Genomic DNA, 14,035 nt, shown 5'->3' with positions numbered 1-14,035 from the left:
AGTACATCAAAGTACTCACAAACTGTGTACCGGTAAATACGATGCGGGAAAGGCGCCGTCACATCATGTTACGAGTATCACTTGCCGAATTACCGGCAATGAGACAACTTAAAAGCTGAGCGTTGATGATCAAGGTTCATATCTATTATGGATCAAACCAAAATTGCTACTGATGGCCAGCTTTCGATAGCATGTCACACTCTCGGCGGTACAACTCGGCCTTTTGACATGCTATTTGTCCAAGTATGAGATGTTGCCACCTTGTACGAGTTGTTTCCCATTTCTTCCTATAGAAAATGCAAAGCTAAAATACCAAGACACCGGACACGGAGTCTAAGCCCGATTGCCGTAACTACTGTTTCATCAAATGAGGAAGATAGCGTCCGTAAACCCGAAGGTAGTACATACAACGTTGTCTTCATTGTGGATACTTCCACAAGTGGCTCTTCCACAGAACCGTAATCGTGCATAGCTAGTTTAGGATAGAGCTGCTGTAATGTCTTGAACAGCGCCTCAACCCGCGGCGTGCCGTATCTACATGCCGGCTATTGCATAGCACTCGATGAAAGAGCCGCCGACGGCAATTCTACTGGTTTCAACAAAGACCATGTCGAGGCTGTGCACAGGTTTTCCAAGATTGGTGGGCTACGAAGACGGCCCTGCCGCAAGCCTACAGAAACAATGAATTTGTCTATATATGTTCGAGGCCTGCTTGCATTGGTGCTATAGCCCTTGGAAGTAATATTAATAACCATAAAATCGTTGAATAAATCCTGTACCAATAAAAGCCATAATGTCTTTGTTTGCCCTCGCATGGTGGTTTACTGGCTTTTTTGCCCTTTTGGCATTGAAAATTGCTACGTTGGGTTCCGAGATTCCGAATGGCCTTCCTTGGGTCGGGCAAGATCATAGAGGCCCTTTTAAGCGTTCTAGATCATATCTGCGGAGCGTCTTTGGCACACGTGAGATGATCAGAGAAGGATACGAGAAGGTATACCTGGATAACATTCCCCCATGCGTGTATGGCGAGTTGAGACAATACAGTACTCGAAGAATGGACGCCCTTTCGTTCTTCCAAACCTCTTCACTGGTGCAGAGATTCTCATCCCACCAGCCCAGATTGATTGGTAAAGTTGTTCGACCGTGAGAAGATGATAGCTGAAACTGACATTTTCTACTGAAAAGGTTAAATGAGCAAAATGAAGAGAATTTCAGCATAATTGATACTCACAAGCAATTTATTCGGGCGGACTACACAATGTTGTTAGACCAGACAACCATACACGAGCGCATCTACAAAGACGCCTTCCGCAAGAATCTTACCAGGAGGTTTTACGAGCTTTTGCCACCACTCGCTGAGGAGGTTGAGCACGCGCTTATCGGCCAGGCCGGAACTGACCCAGAAGAGTGGAAGCTCATTGAAGGGTTCAAATTTTGGAAGAGAGTTGTTGTGCAAGCCGTCAGTAGCATCTTCGTCGGCAAGCCGCTTTGCAACGATCAGTCGTATTTGTACTATGCCAGTCGTTTCAACCAGAATGTCATGCTGAAAGCTGGCATCATTGGCACATTGCCAGCATTTCTTCGACCGTAAGTCTTTTTGTCCAAGCACAACTCCAGTCGTGGGCTCCGCTAACACGAACAAGGATTCTGGGCTACCTGATTGTTTGTACGGATAAGTACTACCATGCGAGGTGCGCAGATATTACCAGCCCTACCATACGGGAACGCTTGAATCGCCACGTAGAGATAGCTTCTGGAAAGGCAAAGGAAGTTGGAACTCAGCCCGTGAGGAGCTACCTCTCCTGGACTCTAATTATTTCGCTAATCCATTCCCAATCGCAGAATGATCTCTTGACCTGGGCTTGTGCAGATGCTGTTCAGGCGGCACAGAGCGGCAATGCCGCGAAGTTCTCCTTGGACTTCTTGACACGACGTCTGAGCTTGATGAATTTCACCTCGACGCATAGTACTGGTCTTAACCTGAACAGTATGCTGGTCGATATTCTATTCGCCTCTAAAGAACATGGCGAGAAGGGGCTCGATGGACCGACTCTGATGGAGCGTGTACGAATTGAAATCGAGGATGCGTATCGGATATACTGTCAAACGAAAGATCAGAATCCCAATGCTGGAGAGGTCTTCTTAGAGTCTCTACCTACAATGGAGGCCTGTTTCAAGGAGACATTGCGCCTCCGAGGGTTTGTCTCACGCATCGCTATGAAGACTACCACGGCCCGGGGCAGTCAGATCAGCGTGCCAACAGTAGGTGTCGTGCCTCGTGGTATCAAGATTGGAGTACCAGTCTGGGGGATCCACCACGATGGAGAAATATACAAAAATCCCTTCGAATGGACAGCTGATCGATGGCTGGACAATGGACCCATGCAGAGAATGCCAGTCGGCGGTGGAGGAACACACGAAATGTACAGAAGTTACATTCCATTCGGATACAAAACAACCGTTTGGTAAGTGTTCAAAACTCCCAATACTCTCCAAGACGTACTAACTGACATCTCGAAACATGTAGCCCTGGTAGGTTCTTTGCCGTTAATGTCATAAAACTTATTGCGTCCCATGTGTTGTTACATTACGATATTGAGCTTCCCCCTAACGCGGAGCGATCTGGGCACCAGTGGTGGGGGACGTCCATTAGCTATGGCACGGAAGCAAAGTATCTTATTCGGCGGCGCCAAGGGACCTCGGTCTCACCGAAGACAGAGTTCGCTAGCTGGTGGCACAAGACAGTGTGAAAGAGTGTTGAACTGCTGTGGCTTCAGTTCCAACTAGACTTAGATTCTCGTCCCATTCGGGACCGTACAGCAAGCCGTCTTTCAATAAACAAATAGGCAAATCTATGACCCTAAACGAATACGTTGAGAATGGCATTCGAGTCTACATTTACGCATCATTAGCACCGGAAAGTCACTAGTTACAACTGTGTATCTTACCGTGTCTATTACCCGTTTCAAGTGAGCGTTGCCTAATTTTTACATTGGTGAAAGCGGAGTGATATGGAATGCGCGAGAATTAAAGTTCGTGTGAACTGTGGTATAATCATTGTGGTTCTCTTCATGTACGTCGCAGCACCACGAATCATTGCCTCGAACTCAAAATGGGCTGATGATAACAAAACGGGGTCATCTTTGCTACCACGTGGCATCGCATCACCTTGAAAATGACCGAGTCCGGCAGATCCGGTCAGAGTTGTTGTTCCGTTAAATCACCGAGTATTGTAAGTAAACTCGCTAGTAGATTGCCAAGGTCTGCCATTGCTGAAGACTACACATCCAGGTCAAGAGGTTTGCCATTTGAACATAGTAAAAGATCCATCATGCCAAAATCAACCAAGCTAGAAGAAACATGGTCATAGGATTACATTCTCTAGTCCTTGTGCCTACACTTTCCCCTCCTAATCAAGAGGTTTGCTTGACCCTTTTTGCAAACCTTGGCGTCAAAACTGCAAATTCTGCACTCCCTCCATCGTAAGCGATGAAAAGATATTTTAAAAGTCATGCTCTCCAAGCATGGCCGTCCGTTAAGGCCATTGCAAAGTCTGTTGAATTGTGGTGGGTAGCCCGACTATCATACACCAGAGAAGCTATCAGCTGAATCATAGACAATCAGTTTTCTTTGGGTATCGCCAATCATAATGATGCAGGCCCCAGTGAACCTCTCGTTATTTATACTCACTGCATCTGCAGTCTACTTCATTGCAAATATCTACCGTTGCCGTAAAGTCGTTATGGATGCGCGTAGACATGGACTTGTATGTATATGCCAACGATATGTTGGTATTTTTGTTATTGACTAACTGTTGGAGCCAATGCCTCCATACAACTGGATTACTGGTCACCTGCTTGCCATCAAGCCGTTTCTGATGCGGCAGCCACCCGACGCCCTTTTTAACTATGCCTTGACTGAGATGGCGTGGTCGATAAACAGCGATGCATTTTACCTGGATTTCTGGCCCATCGCGGGCCCAATGCTAGTCCTGAAAAGCCCAAGTATGGCGATGCAAATGATGCAGCAAAACAACCCTGGCAAACCAGACTTCGTCGCCAACACGTTCACCGAGCTTGCCGGGGGGCCGAATTTGATCAGCATGGAAGAAGGGATGTGGAAAAAGTGGAGAGCCATGTTCAATCCAATCTTGAGCACCTCTGCCATTCTTCAGCAAGCTCCTAGGATCGTGGTCGAGTGCGAGAAATTATGCCAAAAGCTCCGCCGCCGCGCTCATGAAGGCTTGGTGTTCCAATTAGAGCAGGATACGCTTCCCCTAACGTTGGAAGTCATCTCAGTTATATCTTTGTAAGGCCAGGTCCTAGGGGGACTAACTGACTAGGGTCCGTCCACTAATCGTTAGCAGAGACAAAACCTTCAACTATCAACTGGCAGACTCAGGTATACCTCGGCATCTCAGATCAATGATCAACTGGGGAACCTTTGGGAGCAGTTTGAATCCATTCAAGCGCTGGAACCCCATCCGACCCCTTCTCGTGGCATATCATGGCCGTAAGCTCAGCAAGTACATTGGCGCGGTGCTCGAAGACGACCTTGCTGAACGGCGCGTCCGACACGATCTTTCCAAAGAGTCCAAGTTAAAGAAGACTAAGAGCATGGCTGAACTTTTGGTCGATGCGTACTTGACCGAGTATGGCGATAAGCCTGGACCAATGGAACCGTATTTCAAGTACTTGGCCTGCGCGCAACTACGACTCTTCCTCATCGGCGGACACGACACAACTTCCAGCACTCTTGTTTACGCATACCATCTTTTGTATGGAAATCCGACGACGCTTGCTCTTGTGCGAACTGAGCATGACGAGGTCCTGGGCAAAGACATATCGCTGGCAGGCGCTCGTATCACGGCTAATCCAACCTTGCTGAATAAGTTGCCTTATACGAATGCATGCATCAAAGAGTCCATGCGCATGTTCCCCCCAGCATCCGCCATGAGGGCTGGAACGCCTGATATTGTGCTGAAGGACCGTGATGGCAAATTGTACCCAACGGCAGGGTGGAATGTGTGGTCGCTACACCTAGCAATGCATCGTAGCTCTGAGCTGTTCAAGGAGCCAGATAGCTTCCGACCGGAACGCTGGCTCGTCGGGCCCGACCATCCACTGCACCCACCTAAGGGAGCGTACCGGCCGTTTGAATTTGGTGCACGAAGCTGTCCCGGGCAGGCGCTGTCGATTCTGGAGGTAACGGTGACTTTAGCCATGACAATAAGGGAGTTTGATATCCATGACGCATACTCCGAGTGGGATACTACGCGCCCAAAAAGGGGTATCAGCGTGGCATTCGGAGACCGGCCTTATGCCGTAGAGGGAGGAGGGGGAGGGTCGCACCCCGTGGATTTGTATCCTTGTAGGATTTCGATTGCACAAGATGTTGCTAGCGGAGGAGATAACATGATTGTGGAGTCCTGCGATTCCCAGCCTCTATCCACAGCGGCGTCCCCGGAAATGGGAACTTAGCATTGCAAATAAGAATGGCTAGAATTCACAGAACTTCTAAGGGGCGACTACTTGATGCTCGGTTTGGTGTCAGACCCGTGGAATCACCGCATTGAGAACTCTATAGCATAAAAAGTGATATGCTCAACACTGATGAATCAGCCTTCCAACGTCTTTACCCCATAATAGTCTCCCATCGATGCGCAATCATGACATCCAGCCAAAACACATCCTCGCCCAGATCCAGCCGGCGCCAAACCTCGCTCACTAACTCGAGGATCCTCCGGACTGGCTTCGCCGGCAGCCGGGACAAGTGACTGCGCAGCCTGCCCTCAGCGAACCGCCTCGAACTGATGATGGTGTCCGAATCGAGGTTGTCATCCGAGGGAGACAGGTCCAAGTAGTCAAGGTTCATGGCTGACGATACGAACCGCAGTTTGGTCGCGGCCACGACGATAACCATCAACTGCAGAAACCGTGTACCCGAGTCGTCGTCCAGCTGCGCTACGAGCTTCAGGGTGTGGATCGCGAGCGAGGTCAGGAAGGCCGTCCCTTCATTCTTGGTAGTGCTCGAGACATTGGACCAGGCACAATCCCTATCCATCTCTGGTACTGTGGGGACTGTGCTTTTAAGAGACAATCGTTTTCGAAGGATTGCCGGGAAGACCTGGTACAGCTCCAACAAGGCCGCACATCTTGTAGCTTCCGCGACCGTAATGAAATCCTCCTTCCTCGTCTTTTGATCCCCGGGGTCGATGAGCCGCGTCACTTGCGGGTGCTCCAGGGAGAGGAGCTCTTCCTCCAACTTGAACGCCACCCTTCTTCTCCGCCTTGAGTTCTGGGTATCGTCTCCAAGCCAAAAGAAGTCCACGCCAGCTGCCGTCCTCTCTGCCCGGACCAGCCTCGCGACTTCTGCAAACAGTATCTGCACCCTGGAGCCGACGCCGGTCCATGGATGGGGAAGGATGCTTTGCGTAGCTGAACGGTGGTCCGCGGCTCCAGCAAGGGGCGGCGCATTGCTCTCGTCTTCGACCACGCCTGTTGTGCGTTGACAGTCGCCATCCGTTGGTGGCGTAACGAAAGCCGTCATCATCTCCCAATAGATGAGGGACTCAACGAAGAACTGGTCCTGCCTCTCCGCCTCGGCGGTCTTAAACTCAGTGCACATGAGCCGAGGCTGAACGAGGAGCCTGGCGAGGCGAAGATAAGACAGGCCCAGGTCTCCCGCCGAATGCCAGCAGGCCGACAGGCCCAGCAGCAACGTGACCATGAGTGCACAGTCGGTGTTCTTCCGCCCCGTATGGACGAGGCGCAGCTCCTCCTGCAGCGCGGCGTCCGCCTTGCGCTTCATGTCCAGCCCGATGCTCTCCATGGTCGCGTAGGTGTTACTGAGGTGCGCGGCGGCCATGCTCTGGATCGCGTAGTAGACCGGGGCCGAGTTGCTCCAGGTGCGGGCGACGCTGGACCGGAACGGGTTGAGTGTCGAGTCGAAGGTCGAGTACAGGCCGCAAACGTCTTTGAAGTAGTGCTCCACGAGCACGGAGCCCTCGTGGCTGAATAGCTGGGGTGGTATTAAAGGGGATATGCCATAGTACCGCTGCAACAAGGCTCGGGATTGGCGGTAATGTGCGTTATGTATTGGACGGGAGACCGCGCGTGTTACTTCATGGATGTCGGCATCATCTAGTTGGTTCGACGAGCCATTATCTGGGGTATCGCAGACTCGGTGTCCTTCCTGTTCTTGGCCGATTCGAGCTACCATACCAAGCTCTGCAGATTGGCTTTGAGTCGTCGCATCCCTTATTAAGTCATGTGTGGCGTTGAATACTCCCTGACCAGGAAGAGGCGAGAGGTCATTTTGATAAACCTCAGGCACGCGAGCTGGGCTCTGAGACACTGTCACGCCTGGCACTGGCGATCTACGCCTCCGAGCAGACGGCGCACCCCGATCTTGCTTATAGATCTCGTGCGACTGGTATTTCTCGGACCACTTGAACGACTTGTGATACCCGGGACACGGGACATTGCGGGCGACGCAGTTGCCGCACTCTGGCTGCGACTTGTCACATTTCTTCTACATACAGAGTCAGCGATGGCCGTGTGTGCTGGTCCTGGTCGCTGGCACTCACTCTCAGACTCCTGCAGTTCTCGCAGCCGTTCCTGGATCTCGCGAACTTTCGCGATCGCTTCACAGTTGTCGGGCGCTGGCTGGAGCTATCCGACATCGGGAGACGGTGCGAGGCGGGGAATCTACGATTGCCAGTTGGAGGTGTAGTCTCTTGACAACCGCGAGCAGAACGCTAGCTGCATCAAAGCCAATGGCAATGTCTTTATGCTGTTGCTGGGCACATAGGACTTCCCTTATCGTGTCAAATACAACGCGGTTGATGTCGTAAGCGTTCCGAGATCCTCCTTATCTCTCAAGTTGACTAACATGATCAGTGTGTGTGGGGCCCACACTAACAACTTAGTGTATAGACACGTGAGATACGACTTGGTGACAAATAGTGGAGTCGCATCTAGGGTGGTGTTCCGATTACTGTATAGACAATTCGAACAGTCATCCAAAAGATACCTTCAATAACTACACCACACATATAGTATACTATATTGCCCACCCTCGACACCTCTCGTGAGCCATCCCTGTCCACCCGAGTTTCCTTTTCCCTGCCGAATCTCAACACTGGCCCCATGACTCTAGGCACGAGATAAAATGCTGAATCAACGCCCCCGGCCTGCGGCTGATATGACTGTGATAAAAGAACAAGAAGCAGAACCATGCTATGCAGAGACGCTCCAATTAAAGTGCTTTGATCCAGAGTCGCATGGGTGGAGACCGGGGCTCCTGTAAGGGGAGCGTGGTATTTTTCCCAATAAAAATGCGACATACCATCTTGTACAGTGCTGCCCCTTATGTCTCGGCGCAGCGTATCTTCCGTCTTTCATCTAGTCTTCCTTCTTCCGTGTTCTAGACATTACGTATGGCTGGTCCTTTGACCCTACTCCAGCTCAATCCTCGGCGGTGACCGCAACAGTAGGTACCGGTGGGACTTCTTCCTTGGTGGGACTCGTTACACCCTCTTCTTCTGCGCCGTCGGCCCCTGCACCGCTGCTGGCTGTACTGGCGCCTTTGACTCTTCTTCTTCTCGATCGACGCTCTTCTGCGGCGCTTCGCCTAAGGCTGTCTCTGCCCTCGGCATTGCCGTCATCGGTCGCGCCGTCACCACCGCGCATATCCCGAAGGAGCATCTCGGCCCGTGACGCTAGCGTATCTTCGCCAGCGGCTGCTCCATCGGTAGAGGTTGGAGACAACAGGCCGGGGCTGGTTGGCCCCTCATTAGTATCAGCGGCACTTGTGCCATCTGATCGTAGGCCAGCCGCCTCGACCTCGGGAATTTCGTTGATGTTCGGTATCTTCTGTCCGCTCGCTATGCGCACTTGGTGCCGGTCCTTGAGACGCGCTCTCCGCCTGCGGTCGCGCTGATCTCGTGCCTGTGGAGCAGCAGCGCGCAGCTTCTCGAGTAGGCTGTCCATAGCACCGGCACTAGCGGGACTGGCCAGTGGCTGGCCATTTGCTTCGGCAGCAGCAGCATTGATCTTGAGCTGAGCATGCTTGCGCTTCATGCTTGCCTCGTTCCTGCGGCGGGTTTCCTCCAAGTTCACGTTCTTCTCTCTAGACTTCTTCCATTCATTCAAGAATAGGGCCAACTTGGAGAAGAAGTCGCGACGGGCACTGTCGTCGGTCGGATCTTCTCCGTAGAAGACCATGATATCGTTGTAGGTGCGAACCATCTCCTCAAGGTACAGGCTCATCTGTTCGGCCTTACGACGGGCCTCCTTCATGCAGCGCTGAACAATCTGACTGACACGGTCTTGCGGGTGGAATTTCTTAGGGTCGGACAAGTTTCCACTGTCGAGCGACATCTGTACGTTCTGGATATTGTCAATGTATTTCTTCGCGTCGGACTGCAGTTGCTCGACGTTGATCTTCTGCACTGCAATGACGGAGCCAATATCCGTGGCGAAACCTTCCCATTCGGGGTACTGATTGCGAACAATACGTTCGACCAGGTCAGCTAATGTTGACTCATTCTTGTCGTCCTTGACCATGCCAAGACGTGCAAGTGAGCTCAGCTTGAAACCGCGAGCCTGCTTGTTGGCGTCGTTCATGTAGTTACCGATATCCAAGATGAGACCAAGAACGTTCATCAAGGACACCGAGTCACGTAGTGATTCAGATACCTCGACGACTTGTCGTATCTTGTCGTTGATCTCATCGTAGTCAGACTCAAATGTTTTTGTTAGCGCTAGAGCCCGCATCCTACTCTTCCAGTAGTGATGCAGCTCAAAGGCCGTTTGGAGGTAGATCTGATCCTCTCGAGTAAGCTCGGAAGGATCTTGCTCACGAGCCTCTTTATTAGCCGCGGGTCCAGTCCAGTCCTTGCTGTAGGGAGCCATTTGTCTTGAGACAGTATCGGGGATGTTGCACAGATCGTCTTTCTGCAAGAAGTCCATGACGACGGGGTTGTCTAGAACATCCTTGTCACAGTGAATGACCATCTGCACAATCTTCTCAACAGGATGCTGAGAGAACTTGGAAAGGGCGATAGCTATATAGTGTCAGTATTTTACCCCATACAAGTCCACCAGCACTGAACTTACCATAAGCTTTGCGCAAGTCACCAGAGATGATTTGCTTCTTGTCATCCTTCTTAGAGGTGCCCATACCAAGTTGTTTGATCTCCTTAGCCATGAAAAGTTTCTCAACTTCATCAAGAATACCCCTCTTGCTAAGCTCAATATACTTCTCTTCTCTCTCCTCTGCTGTGGGTGCATGCGCAGCCCAATGACTTGTCTCTGGGGCGTCGACCTTCTCCCAGTGGAGTGCCTTGAGCTTCTTCTTTGGCCTAACAACGGGGAGACCAAGGGTGGTAGTAGTTGGTGCGAAGTTGCTTTGGGCAGACAAGAAGTGTCCAGACATGGCACCAGGCATTGGTGGTGGAGGCGGAGGAGCGCCGGGAACAGCGCCGGGCATTGGAGGTGGAGGAGGCGGTGGAGGCATGCCGGCCATACCGGGCATGGGGGGAGGCGGTGGAGGCGGCGGCGGCGGCGGAGGCGCACCGGGGAGAGCGCCTGGCATGGGCGGTGGCGGAGGTGGAGCGCCTGGGAGTTGTCCCGGCATAGGCGGCGGCGGTGGGGGCGGAGGCGGAGGCGGAGGAGCTGGAGCACCTGATGCACCAGTGACCTGGATCTTGGGGGCATCGGGGTCGCTGGGTGTAATCGGCGATTGCGATTCCAAGCTGGGATGAGATGGACCCGTTGTGACGCCATCGCCGTCTTCCGAGTCGCTGGCATCGAACTTCTTACCCTTGGCTTGAATTTCGGCCATGAGATTGCTGGCTTGTCTTGGATCCATAACCGGCCTCCGGATTTCGACGACTCTAGGCTTCTCGTAGACAATCCCGTCTTCGCCTTCCTCTTCACCTTCTTCGATGATCTCGCCCTTGGAGTTGATTGGCTTCCTCGGAATCTTGGTCTGTCGGTTGACCGACCCAAGCATACTATTGGTGATTCCACCACCGAATCCAGCTGGTGGCATACCAGCGCCCTCAGGTGCAGAGAATCCGTCCATCTCTTCTCGTAACGCCCGCAAGCGATCTGAAGGGCCGACAGTATCGCCCCAGACTCTGCCTTCGAGCTTGTACTGAGTCTTCTGACGCTCGATCTGCATCTGAAGGCGTTCCATGAGCCTCTTTCGATCCAGGATACCTTGCATTCGGGCAGGGTCTTCAGCTGGCGCCTTGCTATCATTTCCGCCCTTGACAGCCTGCGAAGCGGCCACGTCCTGAGCATCGCGTAGCATGAGGTATAGCTCCCTAGTCTCAAGCTCATAGCGCTGGGCCTCCTTGGCCCTGACCGTCTGCATGTTCTCGATCTCAGCTTTGAGGCCATCAGCGTGTCGCTTTTGCGCTTCAATGAACCTAGCCTGTTCGTTCAACTGCTTCTGCAGCTTTGCGACCAGTCCATCGGCTCCCAACTCGAGCTCAGCCTTCATCTCGTCGCGCTCGGCCATAGCGGCGTCGGCGATTTGGCGACTCTCGAGGGCTTCATCCTGAGCTTGTCGTGCTTCGGAGTCGGTATGTAGCTTGTCAAGCAAGCTCTGGACGGTGAAGTTCAGACTCTGCTTGAGGTCCATATTGGGCAGTCTCCTATCCATGGCCACATAGCTAAGCATGGAATCCACCAGCTGAAACATGCGCAAGCGTTCCTCTCCATCATTTTCGCGAATGAGAAGCAGATGCTGCAGGGCGGAGATGAAGTAATCTTGTGTCTTGGTGCCCACAAGCCGCTGTTGGATTGCATCCACGATCTGAACGGGGTCGTTGAGATCCTTGACCTCGCCTTCTATACTGTCCTTGATACTGCTGCCCTCTTTCTCAAGCATATCTTCGTAGTCGATAGCTTCGTTGGTCCGGTATCGTTCGACCTGCTTGTCTATCAAGTCATACTGGAAGGCGTCCATCTTGGTGAGGATCCGCTTGATACCACATGCGCCAAATTGGGCCCGGAGATGCATCCTTAGCTGCAGGTCCCCTTCGGGCGCATCGACGAGCATGTTGATGAGAATGAGGGTCGCCACGGCGTATTCCATCAACAGGTTCTCCATGCCGATGCCGCCGCTGCGTACTTCTTCGCTGGCTCCGACAAGACTGCCCATCTTTCCGCGTCCGTCGACAGTGACCTCGACGAGGCGCATCCAGGCGTCGAACCGACCATTCTCGTTCTGTTGCGTCTTGACGGTATCCATAGCCTCGATAACCTTCATGTGCCCTTGCCCCTGCTCCCAGTGACACAAAAACGTCAAGACATCGCTGACCAGCTTCCTTGTGGTCAACCGCGGGGAAATAAGCGACGTCGCCAGTGACACAATGACCTGCTGGTGAGAGATGGCATCGTCGGCACCATATTTGTTGTTGAGAAGAGCCTTCAAGCACTTGACAATATCGTATTCCTTATCGAGGTTCTTCTCGCTGCTCTTCGAGTCTGACGGTGCAGCGGGTCCGATGGCAGTCTTGCGGTTGATCTTGAGGAGCAAAGTCGTCAAGGCAATCTGGCCCTGGCACTCAATGAAGCGCTTGACCCAGCCAATCTGCTGTGTCCTCAGGTTGACCTCCAGACTGCCCAGGCCCTTGGAATCCAAGCTGTTGTCCATAACCTTGCGAACGTACCATTCCGGTGAGCCCTCCTCGTCGGCCGAGGCAATGGTCGCAATGTCTGCCGCCGAGTACTGGTTTATCCTAGCCGTCTGCCGCCTCTTCTGGTCGCCCTGCCACTCAGTCAGGCGATCCTGGTAGATTAGAGTCCATTTCTTCGAAGCCGGATATGCCATCATCTGGCGCTTGGCCTGGTCGGGCAGGTTGTGCCACCCTCGCTTCTGCATCAGCTCGTAAAACATCTGCTCGGTAACCCGGTCATCGTCTGGTCTGGTGAGCTGGAAGGCGTCAGGCCCGCCACCGTTGGCGGCTGCTGGCGAGTAAGGGCCACCTGGGAATTTGGTTAACCGGTGCGAGTCGCGGCTGGACTGGTGCGAGTTGAAGGAGCTCTGGGAGGTGGCACTGGGCAGTGCTGGTAACAAGGATGAGCGCGGAGTCGTGGCAGAGTCGGGGGGTCCTCCTTTACCTGAAAATATGCTGGCCTGGTCGCTCTCCCTCGAGATCCGGCTAGCCTGCCAGTTGGAATAGGCGAGGGAGTCGCTGCGCTCGTTGTAGGCGCCGCTGTTGGTCTTGCTGTAGCTGCTGCTGGAGGTGCCGGGGCGGGGCGGCAGGCCGGGCTGCAGCATGGGGCCCCATTGCTGGAACTGGGTGTTGCGCTGGCCGGTCGAGGCCATGGTGATGTTGGCGGTGCCGGGGGGAGGACGAGGGCCAGAGAGGTGGGAGCCGGCGGCCATTTGTGCCAGGGGGTTAGCATCGACCGAGGGGTACTGGTGGAAATCGCTGGTGGACTTATTGAGCTGGTGCGGCAGGGGCTCGCGCTGGACGGACATGTGGTCGGGCCGCGGCAGGTACTCGACGGGGATGGGGCTGCGCCGGTCTGCGTTGGTGGTGTTGTAGGGGATGGCGGTCATGGGGCCGGCCATGTGGTTTATGCCCATGGCCATGGCGGCGTCGGGGGTGACGGGGCGGTCGACCGAGATGATGGACGAGCCTCTGACATGGCGCGGCACCGAGTGGGTGGAGGAGCCGTCGTCGTCGCGCCTGTCGCTGGCGCTGCTCTTGTGCTTGCTGCGCGAGAAGAAGCCCCCTCCCTTGCCGCCAGACGACTGCCTGGACTTGTCGGCAGAAGACATGGTGTGTGAGGTGGCAGAGTAGCCGGGCGCGCTGAAACGCCGACGCTCCAATGGCTCGTCCCAGTCGGCGGGCGAGCGATGCCTGGATTTTTACCCGGGCGGGCTCGACGGGTGTTCAATGCGTAGATGGGCTCAGCTCCTCGGGCGGTGGGAGAGGAGGAGGGAGCGAGGAGTCGGCAGCGGGGAGCGGGTGAGGCTGCGTGCGTTGCGTCCTGTCTCGCGGTGCTGG

The 14,035-nt window shown here is 53.6% G+C and overlaps 4 protein-coding genes across 4 annotated transcripts; 2 read left to right on the top strand and 2 right to left on the bottom strand.

The window, feature by feature from the left end:
• Nucleotides 1–793: 793 nt before the first annotated feature.
• JN550_005420 (uncharacterized protein) lies at nt 794–2,750 on the top strand (the record flags this gene model as incomplete). Its single annotated transcript, XM_049317045.1, has 6 exons — nt 794–991; nt 1,045–1,127; nt 1,186–1,587; nt 1,644–1,785; nt 1,843–2,465; nt 2,528–2,750. 6 exons carry the CDS (start codon nt 794–796, stop codon nt 2,748–2,750), a joined length of 1,671 nt encoding a protein of 556 aa, XP_049172433.1.
• A 1,073-nt stretch (nt 2,751–3,823) lies between these two features.
• On the top strand, nt 3,824–5,480 carry JN550_005419 (uncharacterized protein; the record flags this gene model as incomplete). The annotated part of the gene is made up of 2 exons (XM_049317044.1): nt 3,824–4,308; nt 4,367–5,480. The coding sequence occupies 2 exons, from the start codon at nt 3,824–3,826 to the stop codon at nt 5,478–5,480; spliced, it is 1,599 nt and encodes a 532-aa protein (XP_049172432.1).
• A 154-nt stretch (nt 5,481–5,634) lies between these two features.
• On the bottom strand, nt 5,635–7,684 carry JN550_005418 (uncharacterized protein; the record flags this gene model as incomplete). The annotated part of the gene is made up of 2 exons (XM_049317043.1): nt 5,635–7,533; nt 7,589–7,684. 2 exons carry the CDS (start codon nt 7,682–7,684, stop codon nt 5,635–5,637), a joined length of 1,995 nt encoding a protein of 664 aa, XP_049172431.1.
• A 784-nt stretch (nt 7,685–8,468) lies between these two features.
• On the bottom strand, nt 8,469–13,806 carry JN550_005417 (uncharacterized protein; the record flags this gene model as incomplete). The annotated part of the gene is made up of 2 exons (XM_049317042.1): nt 8,469–10,069; nt 10,122–13,806. The coding sequence occupies 2 exons, from the start codon at nt 13,804–13,806 to the stop codon at nt 8,469–8,471; spliced, it is 5,286 nt and encodes a 1,761-aa protein (XP_049172430.1).
• Nucleotides 13,807–14,035: the final 229 nt, after the last annotated feature.

Source organism: Neoarthrinium moseri (assembly GCF_022829205.1).
Source record: "Neoarthrinium moseri strain CBS 164.80 chromosome Unknown scaffold17_Wmoseri_CBS_16480, whole genome shotgun sequence".
In the NCBI taxonomy this organism is placed as follows: Eukaryota; Fungi; Ascomycota; class Sordariomycetes; order Amphisphaeriales; family Apiosporaceae; genus Neoarthrinium; species Neoarthrinium moseri.
This window is presented reverse-complemented; position numbering and strand designations above follow the sequence as displayed.